The sequence below is a fragment of the Psittacula echo genome (assembly GCF_963264785.1).
Source record: "Psittacula echo genome assembly, chromosome: 3".
NCBI lineage: Eukaryota > Metazoa > Chordata > Aves > Psittaciformes > Psittacidae > Psittacula > Psittacula echo.
In genome coordinates, this window is record NC_137736.1 from 116,664,364 (window position 1) to 116,688,043 (window position 23,680).

Here is a 23,680-nt window from a genome sequence, read left to right on the forward strand (position 1 = left end):
CGTGGCTCTTTCATGACAGGATCCCACATTGTGCTCACCAGTTTAATACACCCATTACCATGTTGCTTCACTCAGCTTCTCTTCCACAACAGGAAGTATTTTCTGAGGGAGTACAAGAGCAGAGCAACTTACATTAAGAAAAAGCCACATTCCTTTGAAAGCAGAACAGTCATTCCCCTTCAGTCTCCATTGCCATCTGCTCTACTGCAATCAGTGTCTCAGTGCTTACAGAGAAATCCACAGCCACCTTCTGACAGGAGGAATCACAGGCTGTATGGATCACTGCACTTGTTATGGGGTGGCCTGGGATGTATGTTACTGTTCTATAGTGCAAAGAATCCACACAAGAGAGCTTCTGGAGGACTTGGATGTGTTGTAAGGGTATAGGGCAGGATCTGTTTGTATGTACAATCACTACATAAGATGGTTCAGAACATTATTCTGTATTAGCAAACTGACTGTGTGTGTATATTTTGTTTCTTAATGAAGGCTGTTTGGATTCCTTAACACTAATAAAAATGGATAAGTGGGTAAAGTTCCTGTGCTCTTGTTTTCAACTGTGTGGTTCTCCAAATGACATGGATGAATAAAATAGCACTGAAAATATAGTTTGTCAAATCCAGATCTCTCACTCTTCTGTAGATGCTCTTGCACAATGCTCATGAGCAAACTCAAATTCAGAACAACAGGAAAACAAAACTCAGCTTTGGACAAGTTTCTCTTCCGTGCAGACCAGTAGTAACAGAGACACAGTGCTCAGTATGACAAAAATAACAGTAAGTAATCAAACCATTTCTGCACTTCACAAGTGCATTTGCACAGTGACTGCTCTGTAAAACGATCCACATTTTTCTATGTAAGTAATTCACATTAAGTCCAAATTCATTGGGATGATTTGGGATCAGCTCAGTGCCTTGATGCTCTCAGCCCTGGTAGGTTTAATTCCAACTTGGGCATATGGAGTCCAAAATACCTCCAAAGCCCTCCATAAGTAAGGAGCTGCATGAGGGCAGCCTGAGGTCATGCTGAAGTTAGCCCATGTCTGAGCACTCTGATCCTGAGAGGTCCTTCCCAAGCAAAATTAGTGTAGTTTCAACCCTGGCTTTTTCAGCCCCTCCAGGGTGAACTGCTCTTCTCCAAATGGTTACTCCAGTGGCATGGAGCCCAAGTCTCTGACATAAATGAAGTTAAGGGGGGTGGCTCCAGGCCTGGTTAACAGCCGCCTTCTCCCTTCACAGCAAAAACCTTGTGTCATTAAAGCTCCACTCCCTCGTGTCTGCATTGACCCCGCACAGTTCCCAGGCTGTTCAGCTACAAGAAAAGATGGACAACTCTGACCCTCACCTTACCTGCAGCTTGGCAGCAGCTCATATTCACCACCCTGACCATACATCACAGAGCACACTGCATGGGGCACAGTGCTGCAGCAAACACTATGGTAGAGGGAAGTGCAGCGTTCCCACAACTCATTCAACAGGCAAGCTGGCTTTATTATCTGTCAAATGTATAAATGGGTAACCTGGGTCTTGTTACATTCCATTAATAGGAAATTCTTTAAATTATTAACATAATAAATAACATTCACTCAGCTGTGCAAGTCAGTGCAAAACTACTTGCACCACTACCAGAGCAGATAGCTCAAAGTACATAGTTCAGGTTAAAAGCAAGATGCCAGGGCTGAATGGCATGATTGAGGCACTTGCAGTTTAAAACACTTGTGGTTTATCTTGCTCCTTTACCACCCAAAGCTGTGAACAAGGAGACAGGATATTATCCCCTATCCTATAGCTTTAAAGAAGCATTCATGTAAAAAAAATTCTCTCTTCAGACTTGAAAAGGACTCAATCATTAAGTAAAATAGAGTTACTTTGCTCCTCTTCCGAGTACTCCGACATTCATTGCCATTAACGCTTACTAATGCAACACAGCAGAACATGAACTTAGGAAAGCTTTTAGAGTAGAGCTCCACAGAACACCTTCAGAAGAGTTTGCCTGTTCTCCCTTACACACTCAGAGTTTCAGTAACTCGGCATTTGAGGTGCCTGCAGAAAAGAGTTGGCAAAAGCCCTTAGGGCTCAAGGTCACAGCATCGTTTTCCAACAAGATGCATCTTGAGAAGCTTCTCACTGCACAGTCGGATCATAGCATGAAGTCACACCTGGCATTTCTCACACCCCAACCTACATAAATGTGCAGTGCTTGGTGTGCTGTAAGTGTAGGGACTGCTGGAACCACAGCATGAAGGGAACTGGTGGAGACCTACGGTTAGATTCAGTGGCTTGGTACCTTAAAAATGGACTGTGATTTAAGCTAGACCATGATACATACATCAAACTCAGGGATGGAGAGTTAAGGGTTTCAAAAGTGCACTTAGCATACAGTAGTCTCTTTTACACAGCAAGAAAGGCAGCTGCTTTATATCCAGAATGTGAGAAGGTTTGACAGAGAAGGCTCAAGAATCTCTCCTGCAGAACAGTCAGTAGTCCCAGCTGATATCATCTTTCTGTAGTGAAGTCTGTATGGTCTGCATGTCTCTCAGCAGCTGAAGGTTCTTCCGACTCTTCTCTCCAGGTTTCACTTTGATGGGACCAGCATTCTTGCCTTTTGTGGTTACTGTAGTTGTTACTTTAACCTCACTAACAGGGAACCTGTCTTTTCCTTGTTTAGCAGAAGTCTTTCTGGACTTGCATTCCCTCTTAAGTCTCTCAAGCTGAAAGAGAATCCCAAAGAAAAACATTAAGCAGTGACCTTGTTTCAGTTTATGTTGAGCAATTCTTCCAGACAGCTGCAATATCCCACTGCTTATCTCACCCAGCTCAGCAGATGGATGCTTCCAGTCACCCTGAGTCATGAGTACTTTATTTTCCTTACACAGCATTGCTATATTCCCATCTTTAGAACTGGGTTCAGCTCTGTGTCTCTGAACTCTAGGTTCTCTCTTTAAAAACAAGTTCATTATGGAGGAACATCTTTATTACGGATAATAGAAAAAGTTATATACAACAAAAAGTTGGTTTCTCACTGCTGCCATCCAGTGATTTTTAAAAACAAACAGAAAACAAGTTTTTCTACATACATACAAGTGATTTCAATAGCTAGTTACTATCAGAGATGTAGCTTTAAAAGAATATCCTAACTGCTGAGGTGGAGAGCTCGTATCCACACAGCACCAGGGATCACAACTTGTGACACTCAGTATTCAGCAGCAAAGACTGAACTGGCTGAAGCCTGAACAGGGAACTGGACAGTTTAAGGTACAGACATTCATGCTCTCAAACTGCAAAGTGGTGGCTCCTTGAGCTCTTCTCCTCAAGGAGTGGTACTCCCTTCTCCTAGGTTACAGCACGCAGCAACTTTCCTAAATCCCAGCTCCTAGACCTTTTACCAGTATTGAGTGAGGAGCCTCAGTCTATGCAGACCCATTACTGTCAGGAACTACTGCACATCTGTTTCTGTGCAACAGTTCCTCTGAAGATCCTGAGATCAAAGGTGAGTAATGCTTCTAACTGAAAACACTTCGCATATCCATTCTGGATGTCAGCAGCAGTGCTCCCAGTACATACTTTGTGTGTAATTTACATCAAGTGAGGGTGAATCTTGGTTCACATGAGCTTAACCAGATTACACACATGAGGTTAAGCTCTTTGGAAGAAATCACTAAAATGAATGAAAATTAGGGAAAATAAGGAATCAACAGGTTTTATGGCTTTGAATGAACAGGCCATGCTATTCAAAACATCCTGAAAGGAGCTTTGAGCAACCTGCTCTAGTGAAAGGTGTCCTTGCCCATGGCAGGGGGTTGGAACCAGATGATCTCTAAAGGTCCCTTCTAACCCAAACCATTCCATGATTCCATGAAACAGATCCTTCAGGTTTCATAAAGTGCAAACCAGGACATAAATAGGTCATTTACTCCAAGCAAAGGAGAACGGTTAAAACATTCAAGGGATGAGGGGAGTGTAAAATGCAATAAAGGAAGAGATGGGAAAGCTCTGCCCAGGACAGGATGAAGAGAGAGCACAAAGATGACACAGTAAGACAGAAAGATTACTTCTGCAGAAATACTGGGATGCAAAGATGGAAGTACACAGACTAACTTTGGGACATCAAAGCCAGAGCTAGGCATTGCTGCTCTACAGTCTTTATTTCTGCTTTATTCAACTGCTGCTAGATTAGGATACAACATAAAAATCCCCTCAAGACAGCAGCTCTGCAGAAGCACGAACACAGTCAAGAGCAACTCACCTGCAACCGGTGCCTCCGGACTTTGCTGATTTGGTCTGCCTTTGCTTCCATCTTTCCCACCAGTGCCTCAAGTTCCCTCTCCAGTTCTTCCCTCACTGCAGCAGTTGGGGCTTCCTGGACAAGCTTTGACAGCTGCTGGTGATCACTAGCATAGCATTCACACAGAACAAAGCTTGTATCAGATCCCCTTGGCTTCTAGTGCTTGTATCCCCAGTTCAGAAATAACACTTTAAAGACACTACAGCATCAGCAGCCAGCCACATTCAACATGCCATGGCCAACCAGTGACAACAGTTGTGTTGGTCAGTAGCATTATTACGGCAGCACATCCTGGTGGCAGGTTCCTGCAACAGGAAGTCTCAGCAACATAAGCAGCTTCAAGCTTCAAATCACACATTCAAAATGACCAAATAACTGCCTGAGGGCATGATCTCAGCACTCATTCGGTTACTATTCTGTGTAGCTGTATCCACTGCAGTTATGCAGTAGGCTAACAATTCATGTTCTGTTAACCAGGACAAGCAAAGCCACAAGTAAAGTATTGCATCAAGGGCACACACACTTCTCCCCTACCACTTATGAATTCAGTACTGCTACATATAAACACAAGTATGGAGTTCAGACCTCTCTTTAAGTGCAAGGAGAAACAACAGGCTCCACAGCCAGTAGAACAAAGGGATGATACGCCACAAACTTCCTAAAACTAACACCTTTCTCAGGCAGAACATTCCTACTTTAAAGCAAAAGGCAAAATACACAGCATCTACACTCATCATCTGCAACTGAGAATACGCCCAACTCACAAACTCATCTGTCCAAATTCATCTTGTAAAGTCAGCAACACTTCTGAGAGCTCTTCCTGGGATGAAGAGGAATCCTTTGGCAGGGATGACTTTCTGCTTTTGCTGGCAGGATGACCAGTACTGATGGGTTTTGCTAGTGGAGCATCATTTACCACTCGACTGTTACACAAAGCTTTCGTGTGCTGTTTCATCAGGTGTAGGACATGCTGCACGTTGGCACCAACTGAATGACTGGGACTGGTAGACTGGAAGGAAAAGTAAAAGAGACTCTTTTATACAGCACTGTCAGCAACTTACTTGATAAAACTGAGAACACTTAAAAACTGACTTTTTCTGCAGCCAATAATGCATTTTTTGTTTGACTGAATATGCACTAACAAGAACAGCTTGACGAGCAGCAGAGAGAACCCATTTTTGGAGGTGCCAGTTCAGCAAGTTTTTGATATTCAACAAGCCTTTTGAAGACAAACTGGAAGAAAAAAGTCACAGAACATTAAGCGATCTGACCACTGGGTGTCAGGAGTGCTCCAAACCAAAGCCACTTGAAGGAGCTGCAGCTCCTGAGCATTCCACTTAGGGATTACTCACCTTCCCAGCTACAAAAGGCACATCACCCAGACGCAGTCTGTAATGGGGCTGTGCAGTGAGGTGGCTTGCAAGAGAGCACTTCTGCAAAGAAAGGAGAAACGTTTTACAGATGACACCACAGCAAACTCATTTTCCCTTTGTTTTGTAACAAAAAAGGCAACTTACATCCTGATTGCATGCACACCCGCTTATGTAACTCCTCAGTAATTGCCCTTCTATCCCCCCACGTTACCTTCTCTGGCTGCTTTGTTTTCTTCCCAGGCTTTCTTGCTTTTGGAGAAAGTAATGGTGATGCTGCTTGAATCAGTCGCCTGTTGGTTTCCAGGCCTGTCTGAAGCTTAAGTGAGGGAGTAAGGGGAGTTACTGGAATGACATTACCAGATAATCAGAGACAGAATAAGCTGAGAATTGCAAAACAGTATTATCACAGGCTGTCTGTGATAATTAACACAGGCTCTCTGAACGCCAGGGCTGCAGGTTTCTAGGATGCTTTTGCAGCTCAAGGTCAATTAAAACAGACTGCTTCCTCTGGTAGCACTGCTCATCACTAATCCTAGTAAGTTAGAGAGTTCATCTTACTGCATTACTCCCATGCAGGCAAGTGCCAAAACATCAGCTTTGCTTTACACTTGACAAAGTATTAGGAAACTCAAGCCACCCAATCCTGCTCAGTTACTCCTGTGGCATATAGTTAATAGACTTATTCCTTCTATTAAATTTGACAGTTAAAAAACCCCCCAAAACAGAAAACAAAGAACCTCCCACCCAAAAAAAACCCACAAAACCAACAAAAAACAGCAAAAAAACCAGCAAAAAAAACCCCAACAAAAATAACAGCAAAAAAAAAAACCCACCCAAAACGTCCAAAACCAAACAAACCATCTATTGGAAAAGGTCAGGATTCTCACTGTCAGCAGTGAGCTCCATACACTTCACTTGCTGTTCCTTCCAAGGGGAAGCTATGGCATGGCTTTAGAAATCATCACCTACCTTCCAATACCCTAAGGAGGCCTACAAGAAGTCTGGAGATGGACTTTTTACAGGGACATGACAAGGGGGAATGGATTTACACTGAAAGAGGGGAGATTTAGACCAGATATTAGGAAGAAATTCTTCTCTGTGAGGGTGCTGAGGTGCTGGCACAGGGTGCCCAGAGAAGCTGTGGCTGCCCCATCCCTGGCAGTGTTCAAGGCCAGGTTGGACAGGGCTTGGAGCAACCTGCTCTAGTGGAAGGTGTCCTTGCCTGTGGCAGGGGGTTGGAACTGGATGAGCTTTAAGGTCCCTTCAACCCGAACTGTTCTATGACTCTAAGAATTTGAGACACCCTTCCCAGCCCCCTAAAACTCATGGCAAAGATTAATGCTAGACCCTAACATGGTTACTACATATTCTTCAGCATTCGATGAATATGCAATGAACAGAACTCTTCAAGGTTAGGAGAAGACCAGCATCCTTATGGGCTCATAACCAGTAGCATATTGCTTCTTTTATGCCTCCTTCTACAATATTTCTAGTTACAACTACAAACAAGGGAGCACACTTGTTGACCTTGATCTATTCAAAGCAGAGATACTCATATATCCCCAACCATGAATTATTCTGCATTTCTACTCCTCTTCCAACTAGCTTCTTTCAACTGAAGAACTCAAGCTTTAGTGCAGGGGTGCTGTTACAAAAAGGTTTCCAAAAGGCTCAAAGGACTTCAGAACACCCAGCACCTCAGACAGGAGGGAAAACACAAACAAACAGATAAACCCCAAACCAAGAAAGCTAACCCAAGGCTTTCAACATGCTGTCTATGGGAGGCCCTTTCAGCAAGTTAGTTGAAAAGCTGCTGGAAAGGAAGTGCTAATTACAGCACACACCAGTACAAAAGAGACTTCCTGCTGCTTACCTCAGCTGCTTTTTCCTGAACAAGCTTCCTCGCGTGTTCTTCCTCCTGAAGCTTCTGTTCCAGCTCCTTCATTTTTTTCTGGTCAAAGGTGAATAGAAATAATAGCGTTACTAATGAAACAATTCCTTTCCCCCCCTGAAGCCTACAGTACTAAGAGCTTGAGCAAAAGTACAAGTTCAACTTAATGACTTAAAGCCAAGTGAAGACGTCAGTATCAGAATGCTGGCTGACGTTTCATCTATATAGGTATAAATACAGCAGTCAAGTGCTTAGGCTTAAACCTCATTGATTTTTCTATTTTTACTTCCACAACTGGTATCTGAACACAAGTTGCAGCCTACAAGGGAGAGTAATACACACAAGGCTGGCTTTCTCTTCAGTTGCGAAGAAAAACCTAGAAAACAGGTTGTATTGTGTACATTATACTGGAAGATTTCATACTACAAAAGGGCTAAGAAAGGTCTATCAGGGATCATTATAAGCTGAGGGAAAGCTTTATTTAGACCACTAATGGTATTTTTGCTGATATCTATAACTTATGCTCTTAGAAGAAAGGAATTTTGGAACATCTAGCCATCTTCTAATAAAGAAGAAGGAGGAAACTTTCTATGATGCCCCTGAGATATCTTTAAGTAAAACTGAAGTGATTCCATCTTTTTACAGTAAAAAGATGTAAGAACTCTTTTGAAAGCCTCTTTCAAAGAGCTAAGGGAAAGGCACACACTTCTTTGTAACCCCTCCAGCAAGATGAAAACCTTGTTTAAATAGGATACACTTAAGCTCCCAATGTGAAAGTTATCAAATAACTTTCTGATTTTATACAACGGCATGAGAAAATGATCCAAAGCTCCAGGACATGAAACAACTTCCCTCCTCCTCCCCCAAAGACTGATCATTCACAGAGCCACTAATCAAAGTCAAGGCAGAGAAGCACACAACTCAAAGCAACAGCGTATTTGTACGCTTGTTTGTTAATAAACTCACTACACTGGGCTTGGTAAATACTTCAATTCTGCTTTACCTAAGCAGTAACTTCCAGATTCATGTAACCAGCTGTTACACAGAGGTGTCAAAAGGCAAAACCCTGGATAAAACATTGAGGACAGAGGCACTACATAAAGTAACCAACTTTTTCTGTTGAACAGAAGGAACACATTTGACTTCCCCCACCCTCCCTCCCAAATCAGATCTATTCCATGTAACTTAAAATCATCTTCTGTCCTCTACAGTACACAGGACAATGGTTGATTTTGATGTAGTGAATCTAATGAAGACCTTTAACCTGTTAGGCATGACAGGATTTATAAGACGGTAATACCGAAACAGATCTGTTTTAACTGAAGACTGACAAGAGGGACCTTTTACAAGGGCCTGTAGGGATACAAGGGGGAATGGCTTTAAACTGACAGAGGGGAGACTGAGCTTAGATTTTAAGACAGAAATTGTGGTTATCTGGTCACATATGAGAGCAAAGCTCAGATTGTGCTTTTAGGGAACAACCTTGTTCCCTTATTCCAACTTCAGACATAGACATGTTCAGATCTTCTCATTCAGCTATCCAGAGGCTGCACTGCAGAACTACAGCTGCAATATACACTAGAAACTGCTTCTGAGGCAAGTGCTCCAAGTGATACTTCACACGCTTCCTTTTCACTTCCTTGTCACAGGCAAACTGCTTGAAGGTAATACTTACACGGCCAGCGAGTGGCTCTGCAGAGATTAAATACTCTCCGTTAGACCCACATACAACTTATGCTCTGGCAAACTGCCTGAAATCACAGGCAGTTAAATCCTTGCTTGCTCACGTGCAGCCACCTCACTGCTTCCCATCCATTTCAGCACACCTGGTATAGAAATAGTCTCTCTTATCTATTTATTCCTTCAAATTCAACTTGGAAATGTTCCTGTGGTCTTGCCACCACTACAGCAGAGATCAAAGAGGCAACAGACACAACTGTTTTGAGTAGACAGTACAGTCACTCTTTTGGGATTACAAGGTAACACTCAGCATACGGATGCTGATATAGGAATATAGCCTGCAAGCACAAACCTGTCAATCAGAAAGTGCTCAAGACAGCAAAATGATCAAAGAAAATGACTTTTAGTCACAGCTAAACCCATATCTCAGTTCCTAGAATTGCTTCAAAATTGCATGAATACCAAATTCCACTAAAACAGATTTAACTGTAACAGCCACTAATTCCTAAAGTTATAAAAGAATCAAAGATATCTAGTTTGATCCAGAAAAAAAGTTGTTAGGCTGAAATGATTTTCACCAGCCAGGCACAAGATGACAAACCATCCAGCCCCACCAAACCCCAGCTACTACCAGTGAAAAAACTTGGCAAAAGCCCTTCAGAAAGGAATTCTGCTTTCTGAACCAGTTATTTCAACACTGACCCTGGAGGAACCCACTGCTACTTCCAGTGAACAAAACCCCAGAGACACTCATTTCTGGAAGAGTTTAGCCCAACTAAACAATGCAGGCACTTGTACTCCACAACTGCAGCTCACCACAATGGGGTGTCAAGATCTTAAACAGCTTGTTACAGCTGCCTGGGGTCAGGGACTTGCAAGAAATAGTTGTAGCATCTAAATGTCCTGCAGCAAACCAACTAGCTAAAGATTCACTGCCAAACATTTGGAAAAACACCATCTACTTCAGCATCTGACTTGTGTGCAGGGCAGCAAGCCTACAGTTTTGATACACCACTATCTAATCATGTACTATCTGCTCCTTTTGAGAGGCAGGGAAAAAACTTGTAGGTAGAAGCCTCTCCCTGGTTAAGCGCTCTGCAGTTCCCAGGCTTGTGAGTCTTGCAGTCTCTCTACAGCAGCAGAAAGAGGTGTATGGGCTAGACTTCAGAACCCAACACCACAGATGGTACACAGAAAGATGTACTGGGTTTGCCTGGCAAGGCTGGAGGTGGTGGAGGTGGGAAGGCCAAAGGAGTGGCTTCTGTGAGAAGCTTTCCCCATGTCCTATAGAGCCAATGCAGCTGGCTCCAAGACTTATCTGTCACTGGCCAAGGCTGAGTCCATCAGTGATGGTGGTAGCACCTCTAGGATAGCATAGTTAAGAAGGGGAAAAAGTCCCTGTGCAAGAGCATCAGTAGCCAGAGAGAGGAATGAGAATATGAGAGCAACAGCCCTACAGACACCGAGGTCAGTGCAGGAAGAAAAAAGGTGCTCCAGGCACCAGAGCAGAGATTCCCCTGCAGTCCATGGTGCACCCCATGGTGAGCCAGGCTGTGCCTCTGCAGCCCATAGAGGTCCATGGTGGAGCAGATCTCCACCTGCAGCCCAAGAAAAACCCCACACTGGAGCCTGGGAAGAGTGTAAAGAGTCTTCCCCTGAGGAAGAAGGCACAGCAGAGACAACGTGTGATTAACTGACCACAGCCCCCATTCCCCATCCTCCTGTGCTGCTGGGGGGGAAGAGTCAGAGAAAATTGGGTGTGAAGTTGAGCACATAAAAAAGGTGTTCTAAGATTTGGTTTTATTTCTCATTATCCTACTTTGACTTGATTGGCGATAAATTAATTTCCCTAAATTGAATCTGTTTTGCCCATGTCAGTAATTGCTGAGTGATATCTACACCTGTCCTTATCTCAACCCACAAGCCTGTTGTATTTTCTCTCCCCTGTCCAGCTGAGGGCAGTGACAGAGCAGTTTGGTGGGCACCTGATGTCCCTCCAGGGTCAACCCACTACAGAACAGTATGACCAAACACGGTCATGCTGAACTTATAAAAGCTACTGATTCACAGGGAATCCTGAGAAGGCAGACTGGTTCAAACCCATTGTCAGCCAGTGCGAGAGGCCTGGAAATGCCCAGCTCCGGAATTCTGGATACAAAGTAACTAGTAATAATAAAATAACTAGTAATAACTGTGTTTAAGAAGGAGGGCAAGTAGCTAAAACACAAACATAGCAAACCCCACAAGTCACATCAAAGCTGGGTCAGAGCAGACTATAACCACTAGCATTCACCAGCACGCCAGGCAACTCAGGAGTGGAGTTGGAATGCCTATAGTTCTACATGCCTCGACACCAACTAACCACAAAAGAGGAACATCAATAGATACCTTCAAGGGTCAAGAAAACTCCAACTCTTGTAGCATGCAGTGACCTAAAGCTTACCTGGCGATGCAGGTTTCCCTTAACTTCAAGTTTTCACAATTCAGCTTTAAAGAGATGTTTAGTTGCCATCTTTCTGTACAGCACAAAGGTTTGCTCAGCTGCGTCACTGACATATCACAGTATCACAGTATGTTAGAGATTGGAAGGGACCTCAAAAGATCATCTAGTCCAATCCCCCTGCCGGAGCAGGAACACCTAGATGAGGTTACACAGGAATGTGTCCAGGCAGGCCTTGAATGTCTCCAGAGAAGGAGACTCCACAACCTCCCTGGGCAGCCTGTTCCAGTGTTCCGTCACCCTCACTGAGAAGAAGTTTCTTCTCAAGTTTAAGTGGAACCTCTTGTGTTCCAGTTTGTACCCATTACCCCTTGTCCTATCATTGTTTGCCACTGAGAAGAGCCTGGCTCCATCCTCATGACACTCCCCCTTCATATATTTATATACACTAATAAGGTCACCCCGCAGTCTCCTCTTCTCCAAACTATAGAGACCCAGCTCCCTCAGCCTTTCCTCATAAGGGAGATGTTCCACTCCCTTAATCATCTTTGTCGCCCTGCGCTGGACTCTCTCCAGCAGGTCCCTGTCCTTCTTGAACTGAGGGGCCCAGAACTGGACACAATATTCCAGATGCGGTCTCACCAGGGCAGAGTAGAGGGGAAGGAGGACCTCTCTCGACCTACTGACCACCCCCCTTCTAATACACCCCAGGATGCCATTGGCCTTCTTGGCCACAAGGGCACATTGCTGGCTCATGGTCATCCTGCTGTCCACTAGGACCCCCAGGTCCCTCTCCCCTACACTACTCTCTAACAGGTCGTTCCCCAACCTATACTGGAACCTGGGGTTGTTCCTGCCCAGATGCAGGACTCTACACTTTCCCTTGTTATATTTCATCAAGTTACTCCATGCCCAACTCTCCAGCCTGTCCAGGTCCCACTGGATGGCAGCACAGCCTTCTGGCGTGTCAGCCACTCCTCCCAGCTTAGTGTCATCAGCAAACTTGCTGACAGTACACTCAATTCCCTCATCTAAATCATTGATGAATATATTAAATAATACTGGTCCCAATACTGACCCTTGAGGCACTCCACTAGATACAGGCCTCCAACTAGACTCCGCCCCATAGACTACAACTCTCTGGCTTCTGTCCTTCAGCCAGTTTGCAGTCCACCTCACTACCTGATCATCCAGACCACACTTCCTCAGTTTAGCTATGATGATGCTGTGGGAGACTGTGTCAAATGCTGAAGTCAAGGTAGACCACATCCACCGCTCTGCCATCATCCATCCACTGTGTTATTTCCTCATAAAAGGCTATGAGGTTGGTCAAGCATGACTTCCCCTCGGCAAAGCCATGCTGACTGCCCCTCATAACCCTCTTATCCTTGATATGCCTTAAGATGGCACCAAGGATAAGGTGTTCCATCACTTTCCCAGGGATGGAGGTGAGGCTGACTGGTCTATAGTTACCCAGGTCCTCCTTCTTGCCCTTTTTGAAGACTGGAGTGACATTTGCTTTCCTCCAGTCCTCAGACACCTCTCCCGTTTCCCAAGACTTGGTAAAGATGATGGAGAGTGGTCTAGCAATGACTTCCGCCAGTTCCCTCAGCACCCGCGGGTGCATCTGGACCCATGGATTGATGGATGTCCAGATTGCTCAGCTGGTCTCTAACCCATTCCTCATCGACTAAGATAAATAGCTTAGACATATAGCTAAGACATATAGCTATGAAGTGCTGGCTACAACAAACAAGCTCAATCTGATGTAGTATCCAATACAAATGACAGACCTCTGCTATGGACTGCATCTTAGTAAGCCTGCTGTACTCTTTTTCCAGCATATCCAGCTTTTCCAATTTAGACTGAACATGTGATTGATCAAGAAGCCGATCTCGCTCCAACGAACCCTTGAAGGGAGAAAAGGAAAACAATTATAAGCACAATAAACCAAAACCATCTGCAGTAAGCCTTGTGTCTGCAGCACAAAGGAAGCCCATAAACAGTCCGTAGGAACTGCTGCTTCCTCTGTGCAGTTTCAATGGTGCTACGATCAGCGAGCAAACTGCATCACTGGTCCACACATGTTGGGAAGCTGACACTCAACCAGATTCAGATGAGAGAACTCTGCAAAGCCTTTCCTCCCTCTGAACACAATGTGACAACACCTCCTCATTGCTCAGCCATTAGAGATAGCTTGCTTATGCTTTTTCCCCTTCAGTAAACATTTAATACTAAAACAGGACAGCCATAGAGGCCAACGAACAGATGATGCATGCTCCTATAAAACAAAATTCAAGCTCATTTTAGGTATAGGCCAACTCCCACAGTTACTGATAGTGGGAAATAGAAATTTTGCTATTATTTCCACAGAACCAAGATTTCAGCACCAGTTTAACAAAAGTAGTACAAGTAAAGAAAACTCCCATAGATTAGAAGAATGTAAACACAAAAGGGAGGTTTTCTCCCAGTGGCACATGTGTTTAACACTGAGAGATGAGGATGAGCTACTGTAGTAAGCCAATCATGCAGAAGCAAACAGAAGCAGAGCTGGATTCTGCCTTAGAGACAGGTGCATGGAAAATACCAGGGTCCTGATAAGACTGGAAAATTTAAAGTAGGGAGATTATCCACACCTAAGTATATAAAGGCCAGCTGAAAGAGACATCCACACTGATACTAAAATCACAGTAACTATGAAAAATCATGACATTACTTCACGATTTTTATAACTTAACCTTGAGCTATCTTGAAAACACACCTGCTTCTCCAAGAGATGCGACTTCTCATTTTCTGCATGCTGGATCATCTTCCTCATGTAGACTAGCTGTTTCTCTAGAAGGCTGCACCGAGACTCGGCAGCTGCCAGCTGAGAAGCCAGTTCTGAAGATAACAGAAGGCAGAAAAGTGAATCATGCACTGCCTGTTCCTGGGATTTTTTTTTCCCCTATTTTCAGAACAATTCCAAAACAAACAAAAGCACAACCTAAAGAAACTCACAGATGAAGCCTAATGAACTGCTGTATGCATGCAAATCCCTAAAACAAAGCATGCTTATTTCTTCATAACTCCATGTGTCATTGCCAAATAAAAGATGCTGAACAAAGTAAGTTAAAATACTTTTTATGCATTGAGAAACATCAAGTTTCACCCACATCTGTGTAAAGTTTGCAAACAACCTTGATTTTTCTTTGTCACTTCAGTCCTGTCATGCTCTTTGTGTTGCATCTGTTCACTCAGGACTTTTTTGTAGTCTGCTGTTTCCCTGCTGAGGTGTTTCACATTCTCCTCCGCCTGAAGCCGTTCCAACTCCAGCCGATGGATTTTTTCCTGGAGATTCCTCAGGGCAGAAAATATTGCTGTAATTGAACAAGCACCTTTTGTTAGAGGCCATTAAATCACTTCTTCAAGAGAACACTGAACTTGGAACCCTTTCATAAAAGCATGTTATGTAAGAAAGTCAGAACGTTCCTTACTATCATCCAAGACTCCTTCCAGGAATTGCTTCCCTTTAAACCAGAACTGATTTTAAAACTAGTCTCAAACTAATAGATGTCCTTGGTGCTCACCTTCATCTGATACATTTAGGACTTACCCATTTCCCAGAACAAGGCATGTAAATATTCTGTAGATTCAGTGCAGCTTCTGACATTATCAAAAGGAAATGAAAGGTCACAACTAAATAGCTAAAAAAGTGGCAGTTTTCTATACTGTCATTCCTATACAAATGCAAACTAGCACAACAAATACACAAACACAACGATCCCATGACCAAGCACAGGGCAGACTAAAGCTTAGCTATCAGAATAAACATTTTTACAGCCTAAGTGGCAGCTCTTTTTGGCTCTGTTTCTGCACTTGTGCTCCCCTCCTCCTCAAGACATGCATCTCTTTTGTGCTGAACAACTCCTCTTTCTGTTCCATTCCCTGCTTTATCAATTACCCAACAAAACCTTCATATATTCATCACCACAAAAAGAAAGGCAGTTGTAATAAAGCTGCCATCACCCTGCAATTAGACCATCTGCTGGTAATCTGATGTATTACATCTCTTAGCTGTATTGTTTAATTCTGCAAAGGAACCATAAAAAGTAAGGCCTTTCCCCTACATAGTTCTGGCAAAGTGAAACACAGGAACATCTGTATGGACAGCTCATATAGCTGACTAATCTGCAAGGTCACATTAGCTCACTTCTTTGTGCTTAAACCCACTTGAGAAAAGATATCACCTTTATCACACATGAGCACAAGAAAAGTTGGGAGTGTGTGTTCGTTTGAGCAACAGATTGAAAAAATAAAGGAAAAATAATTATCGGAATGAGTTTTCCAGAGTAAAAACTCATCCAATCTTGAAATGGAGAATAGCACCTTAGAGTATCACATCAATAGACTACCTGCTTTAAGGTACCTGCTAAGTAATAAATGGGTGACAGCAGTCAGGTAAGGGGAAAGATATTGGTAACTTGGCCCTGTTGGCAAAATCAGTCACCAGCTTTACCCTATTCTTTATCTATATTACTGTTATCAGGATTCAGCTGAAATAAGCATAGCTGAAACTATGAAAAGCTTTGTTGCTATTATACTTGGAGCTAAACCGAAATCTCTGTGTATTTACAGTAATGACTAACAAAATACAGCAAAGAAGCAATTCAAGCAATGGATAAAAGTTTAACCCAACAGCATACCAACTAACATTCAGTCATCCTTATTAAGAGTATTAAAAGCAAGTAATGCATGCTGAGACACACACACACACAACACAAAGAACCAAAATAAGAAGAAATTAGTATACTGAATATCAGGATTTTTCGATATGATTTTTTATTAGTGGGCACCTCATAGCAGCCTTCCAATATGTGAAGGGAGCCTATAAGGATGCTGGAGAGGGACCTTCATCAGGGCCTGTAGCGATAGGACAGGTTCAAGCTGAAACGGGAAGTTCAGGTTAGATATAAGGAAGAAGTTCTTTACTGTGAGAGTGGTGAGGCACTGGAATGGGTTGCCCAGGGAAGTTGTGCATGCTCCATCCCTGGCAGTGTTCAAGGCCAGGTTGGACAGAGCCTCAGGTGGCATGGTTTAGTGTGAGGCTTCCCTGTCCATGGCAAGGGGGTTGGAATTAGATGACCTTAAAGTCCTTTCCAACCCTAACCATTCTGTGATTCTTTCTCACATTTTTCCTTACAAGAAAAAAAACATCAAGTTTCTCACACCCTTCAGCCTGAATGCAACTCCAGACCCAAAAGCACTATTTTTGCAATGATCTTGAGCCAAACAGCTCACACCAAAGGATCAGTCCTGCTCTATCCTCCCAGCTTCCCATGCTGCCCCCATTCCTTACCCCAGGCAGCTTTGGAGGATGCCTCACTGCATGACAAGACAGTTCAGTCAAACTGCAGAAAACTAACCTAGAATGGTTTTGTTCATGTCAGGTCAGTCAAGACGAAGAGATGAACACCAGAAGCAGAATGGGAAAGAATGGAAAAGGAGAAGCCTAGAAAGAAGGAAGAAACAAGGAAGAGCAAGGGGGAATAAAATCACTTCCTTTTTTGGTGTTGTGAGCTGTCAGTTCTATACTGAATTCCCTTCTGTATCTCTTAAGCCTTTGCCGACACCATAAGTATTCTTGCTACACTCCTTGTCCATCACAAGCTTTCCCATTTCAACAGGGCCAAGCCTCTTCCTTTGCTCCAAACCATTATGGGGACTAATGTTTCCTTATGTCAAACTCCGCTGTGATCTCAGGAGAGGGAAGATGGAAGGAGAGGTAGGGCTGAAGAAGGGACAAAGAAACATGTCAGGACAGTTTCACAAACTACTTAGCCAACTTTACAGCTCTCTACTGAAGAAGAACACTTTTCTCCAGCTCCATGACCTTTTTCATTGGGTATTCTTCAAATAAGAAGTGTAAAGGACCTACAGAACAGGTGACCTGCACACCAGTGGGAAGTGATGAAAGGATAAAAGACGGCAGCCTTTGTAGGTATGGGCACACAGTATTTCACCACCTCATTTGGAAATAGCTAAGAAAACAACTTTTCTGAACTATTACCTCTGCTGTTGCTTTCAGGATATGGAATTACTGGTTTCCATGGGGAGCGCAGCAGATCTGAATTAATAAATGGCTTGTGTTTTGGGTATTCTATAAATGAAGTTGCAGAGAGCCCATCTGTGGCTGACACAGAGTTATGGGTTTCATGCAGATCATCCTGTAAAAGAAAACAAAGCTGTTACTCATCACATTTGTTTCTCTGTCACAACAACAAAAGAATGGAATCTGACCAGATGATGTGTAGAAGTATTGCTGCAGGGCACTAATACCTCAAAAGCTGCATTTCCTTCCCTACAGCCTTAGGCTGTGTCATTTTTACATCCAACTCCCCTCCACTAAAAATAGTATCAGAAGGAAAATGTATTTTCCATCCTATTTTCTGATTTCCACTTCTGTTTTCTACTTATACTGTCTTGCTTATTGTGAGAAGGTAATACACAGTCAGTTGGAAAATAGCTACCTCCTTAACTACAGGTTGCACTTACTGCACACAAGACACTGTACTAAGGTGGCCAAAGCTAATGAAGCACAGTCAGAACCACACCACATTTCTACATCCACCCATCCAGCTTAATAGCTCACTGCCTGTAGCTGGGGCAGAGGACACACTCTCTCCTCACCTCACCCTCCCAGCTGTATAGTTCCAACCTCTCTTTTCCACTGCCTTCAATTCACCTTTCCTATCCTTCCATGCATAGACTGAGGCTCACCAGCAGACACATCTGGATGACTTTATGCTATACCTGATTAGTGGTATCAGCATAAGAAAAGCAGCAGCAGACCACAGCCAGGAAGGTACCTCTGTCTCTGAGCAGCAATGTGCTGTTAGATCAGCTTGAGGCTGTGCTCAAAAACACAGCCATAAAGACCACGCATTACCCAGTGTCTACACCAAAAGCCCAAATATTTACCGTGTTTTGTATGTTCTACCAAGGCTCTTTTAAACAAAATGACCACAGCACTTCACATACTGCCTTTATGGTTGAATCCAAACCTGGCTACCTGGCCTAAGCTCTCTGATTTGTGTATATCAATTAAAGAAAATACGAATGCTTGTTTTTATCATGCAAGTAATTTCTCAAGAGTAATTTCTCTCAATGTACCCACCACTAAATATCTTGATCACAGGATTTGAAGGTAACCTAAGAGAGAAGTGAGCTAGAGGCAGATGCAATGCTCCTACAGCTTTCCACAATGCCTTCACGTTACTATGTCAACTGAGCACTTGCTGATCTTGGTGGGGTTTCCTTAAGCTTTCACAAACACAAATTATCGGGAGCATATTGTGACCTAAGTTAAAATACATAAATATTTATGTAAATATCTCATAGGAAATTAAACAACAGCCCCAAATGCATTATGAGGAAGAAAACTAATACAGCAGGAAGAATTAAGGAAATGTCTAAGTTATTTAAAGCCTACACAAAGCTGATTTCCTGTTATAAATTAAGTGATTCATTGTGGGCAAGAAAACTAGCACATGGAATAGTCTGAATGTGTCAATCACTGTTTCTAAGCACAGTTCTACAAATGCTTTTGGTTTGTGTTCATAACATTTTCCTACACAACATATTTTTGCTTTTCTTGGAATAACTGCATTTGCACAAGAACTTTTGCTACCACAGAAAGCCAATTAAAACACTAATCCCTAATTAAAGACATATTAATAACAATATTTTGAACAGGTTTTTGAACACACTGGTTTACGCTCAGCGGCCACATTGCTCTAATTAGAATATGTGGATTTAAAACCAAAGTGAAGCCTCTGATGTGTTAACATGAAGACCTAAACCTCACCCCTGCAAAAATACCATCAGTGTTACAAGGATGCTAGACTCTTCATCAGGGACTGTAGTGACAGAACAAGGTTTAAACTTAAACCAGGGGGAGCTCAGGTTAGATATAAGGAAGAAGTTCAATGAAGGTGGTGAGGCACTGGAACAGGTTGCTCAAATAAGGGGTAAATTGGTCCATCCCAGCAGTGTTCAAAGCCAGGTTGGACAGAGCCTTGGGTGACATGGTCTAGTGTGAGGCATCCTTGCCCGTGACAGGAGGGTCGGAACTGGATGATCTTAAGGTCCTTTCCAACCCAAACCATTCTATGATTCACTGTTGAATTGAAGAACACAGAATAAAAGACCAAATAACAACGTAAAAATGAACTGAGCAAAACAGTCCTTTGTGCAGCAGGCAACAGAGTAACAGAAGCAACATAAGCCTCAGCAATCCAAATGCCAGTACCTACTGATTCAAATATCAATATACTCTCTGCCATTGATTCAATCAAAGGTACCCCATGAAACAGAGAAAAGGGGAATCAGTTTGAAATGCAAGCAGGGCTGTCAGAATCACAGCTTTCCTCAGTGTCTTTATGTTTCACCTGTAAAATCCTGTCTGTCAATTAAAAATAACTACATAAGAAATCCAAACAACAGGAGATGTTTGTTTTTACCTGAGCATCAAGTTCCACAAAGCAAAACAAACACAGACTTTCCACTAGTTGCATGACTTCTAAATTTCACCCAGAGGCAGTGAACAGGCACCGATTTGGATAGTGTAATAGCTGTTATAGATACCTGCTTGACATAAATACTGCAAAAATTATGCTAAAATATTGTCTGTTTCATAGGCAATCATTCCTCACTTCAGTCTAAACAACCACTTGCTACCAGGTGTATTTCCCATGTAAGTAAAAGAGAGATTTATATTGTTTCACAAATAGTGACTTCTAAATAACCCCAGTGAAAAATCTGAGGAAGTTTATAGAACAGCATCAAGCAATCTCCCAGCACAGATCCCAGACTCAAACATCACACCAATTCCTTGTTCTTCTCCTTGATTTCTCTCCGATCATAAAGAATTATTTTAGTCTGTTTCTGCTCTTGGAAATTCTCATAGGAAGCATCATGCTGTGATGCTCAGGAAAATCCTGAAATGTAGTAAAACCAAACCACCATATGAAAACCACGGAACTCTCTATATTTGTTCTGAAACAGCTAGGCCATGTTTGCTAACTAATCACTCTTCCCTATACTCCCTATAGTCTTTCCTTCCTTAAGCCTCAGAATAGCAACCAAAGGAGCTCAGCAGTCCCACAGGAGTTAAGTGCACCAGTGCGCAGTTAACAGGAGTGAGCTGAGCACATTTAATCCTTACAGGTCTGAAGACGTGACCTTCCAAAATTCACTGCTGCTACCATTGGGTATCCCCTGCCTACTGAAGCATGCAGAAGGAAGCATTAAAAACCACAGAGCAGTAATAGCTTAACACGCCAGTAGCACACGGTGGCCTCACAGAGCTCCTGAGGACTAAACCACAGTGAGGGGGGAAAAAAACCTAATCTCGTATCATTGACATAATCAGCAGCTTGGGGCAGAGGGACACTTTGCAAACCAAACAACTTGTGCAGGTGGTAAAAATGACCCATGAGGATGCTGTTACCTTCTCTGATGCAACAAAGAAATACAGCATGGCATGGAAAAGCTATTCAGAAAACTTGATGTTTCAGTAAGGAGAAGGAAAATGATGAATTTGTTTTTCTAGCTATCATATACAATGATCAGTAAAAGTAACAATTATTTATAAACAGACTGTAGAGCCAACGAGGCAGAAAAGTGCAGGAAGCCTCTTGAGCAGTAAGCGCAGCAAGAAAGCACAAGGGCACCAAGTTGGCACCTTTGGCACTGGGAAAAAGGACTAAATTAGAGTGGGTGCCACTGCATGTTTTTATATGGGGGCTCAGAAAAGAAACAGAACACCTACAGGTAAAAAAAATGCTCGGTAATACCCTAAGTGACACACAGTAGTGCTCACACTCAGTTAAGAGAAATTAAAGAAGGGGGCAGAAACAGGGCAAAATTATGTAGGGACTGGGAAAAACACCCCAGAATAGCCAGGTATTCAGTTCAATGAGCATACATATCCAAGTATGCAGTTATTAAAACTTTAAATAGCCATTTTGGAGGCACAACCCCAGCAGCCTGCCCTTGTGGCTCAGTACTACGCTACTGCAGGGAGAGTGGGGAAGAAAGAACAACTCCTATCACCCAGAGGCCAACTTCAGTGCTGCCTGTGCCTCCCTGATACAGGCTGAGTCAGGAGTGGTCTAAATTTAAGTAATAACCCTAGTTAAAAGCAAACATCTAAAAGTAAACTTGGTCATTACATCTAATGGGGAAAAATGCTGGCACGATACAGTATTTTTTGTCAAGTTTCTTCTACAGCACATCAGATGTATTGAAGACAGCTATTTTCAAAGTTCAGAAAGTGTAAAGGTTGCTTTTTTCCCCTTTTCCCCATCACTTACAGTAAGTCTTCAGCAGAGCAATTTTGCTTTGTTTTGGTCCCTCACCCCCTCCCCAAATGTTTTAGTTACCAACTAAACAGCCTATATTCATCTCCTTAAGACCAAACCTAGCTTTCTGACATACTTCTCTGTGCACGCCAGAAAAAATACCTGTTTGGAAGGATACAGAAGTCCTCAAATTAATCTGTCCCCACACTCGCTGGCACAAGTGCAAATATGAGACCATACTGCAAAGGAAACAGCTTTCCAAAGCGAAAACACCAAGCTGGGTGCTCGCCATGCAGCTGGTGAGACCCCAAATCATAAGTCCTTATGAGACCATCATGCTGCACCCTAGTCACCATCTCTACTCCTCTAAATCATAGACACAGCTATTGACAAAACAAACCACATCAAACACAGCCAAGCCCCTGGCTCTTTGTAACACCAGCAGAGCCATGGGTCCTGCTCCTTCTCCATGCTCATCACTTTGAGACAAACGTGAATGAGGGAACTGGCCCCCATGTTATCTCCAAAGCTGCCAGGTGCCCCCACCGCCCCTATGGACACAGGTACACACCAGAATTACACCTCAGTTGAAGGCGAAGTTTTTATCTCACACATGGAAACAACCAGAGGCTACATCCCTACCAGCAATCCAGAAGGAAGCAAGGGCTGCTGTCCTAGCCCGACTGACCTGCAATGACACAATCAATTGTTGGAGCCTCACCTGGCTACGGAACAGGCGTTTTCAGCGTCATGACCCCAAATTATTTCCGAAAATAAACCGAATTACAACGTTTTATTCCCATCCGCTTACGAATATATTATCCAGACACTGGCACGGGGGCAATAAGAGGGAAAGCTTAAATAACAAAGAATCTTTAGCCTTTTGAGTCGCTTCTACAAAACACACGTGCATACACGATGGGCTTGTATGTGTATATATATATATACACACACACACACACACACACCCCCCCATCTCTCCTTTAAAGGAGACAGCAGCTCCCACCGCACTCCAGGGCGGCCAGGCCACGGCCCCACACCGCCCCTGCCCCGCGGCCGCACCACCCGCCCTTCCCCACACCGCGGCTGCCGGCGAGCCAGAGCGCGGCCGAAGGCCACGGGGCCGCAGCGCCGCAAGCCCCAGAGGGCCTCGGCACATTGCGGGATCCCCCACGCCACCTCCACGCCTCACCGTGCGCTGATGAGGCGCCGCCGCCATGTTGGCTATAGAACTAAGCCGGTGCCTGCCCCTTTAATGCGCGGCACAGTGCGGCGGCGACACCTCCCGCGCCAATCCGGTCCCATGTGACTGACAGCCCGGCCAGCCAATAGAAAGGAAGCAGCGGACGGCGTACATAGGCTCAAACTTGAGTGACACCTAGGATAACCAATAGGAAGAGAGGTGGGCGCTGCTCAACCAATCGCTTGCGTGGGGAGGCGGGAAATAGGAGGAGCGAGCGTCCGCGGGATTCGTGTGCGGCGCACCCCGCGCACGCGCGGGGTGTAGACGACGGAAGAGGATGATCTTTGTCAAAGTGAGCCCTCCCCCCCAATTTCAACCAATCGAAAAGCAGAAACCACCCGGAGCGGTCCAATCAGCACCGCGACCGCGAGGCTACCCAATCATCACCCAGCGCAGGGGCAGGGCGCCCGAGTTGGGATTGGCAGA

At 43.8% G+C, this 23,680-nt stretch overlaps 1 protein-coding gene across 2 annotated transcripts; it reads right to left on the reverse strand.

The window, feature by feature from the left end:
- Positions 1–1,135: 1,135 nt before the first annotated feature.
- CEP57 (centrosomal protein 57) lies at positions 1,136–23,326 on the reverse strand. Of its 2 annotated transcripts, XM_080614166.1 has the most exons (11): positions 23,204–23,326; positions 17,718–17,874; positions 14,848–15,027; positions 14,430–14,551; positions 13,462–13,578; positions 7,531–7,608; positions 5,869–5,973; positions 5,637–5,717; positions 5,049–5,293; positions 4,246–4,390; positions 1,136–2,710 (listed from the first exon to the last, which is right to left on the reverse strand). In XM_080614166.1, the coding sequence occupies exons 1-11, from the start codon at positions 23,228–23,230 to the stop codon at positions 2,477–2,479; spliced, it is 1,491 nt and encodes a 496-aa protein (XP_080470292.1). In that variant the 5' UTR covers positions 23,231–23,326; the 3' UTR covers positions 1,136–2,476. The 2 variants fall into 2 exon arrangements, with proteins under 2 accessions (XP_080470292.1, XP_080470293.1); XM_080614167.1 differs by lacking the exon at positions 13,462–13,578.
- Positions 23,327–23,680: the final 354 nt, after the last annotated feature.

What these genes read in the sequence shown, in the direction of transcription:
- CEP57 (XM_080614166.1), bottom strand. Translation starts at nt 23,230, where the DNA reads ATGGCGGCGGCGCCTCATCAGCGCACG. An exon ending in TCCTGAAAGCAACAGCAGAG is followed by an intron (nt 15,028 to 17,717) that starts GTAATAGTTCAG and finishes GTTCAATTACAG; the next exon opens with CAATATTTTCTGCCCTGAGG. An exon ending in TGCCTTTTGTAGCTGGGAAG is followed by an intron (nt 5,294 to 5,636) that starts GTGAGTAATCCC and finishes TTTTCCTTCCAG; the next exon opens with TCTACCAGTCCCAGTCATTC.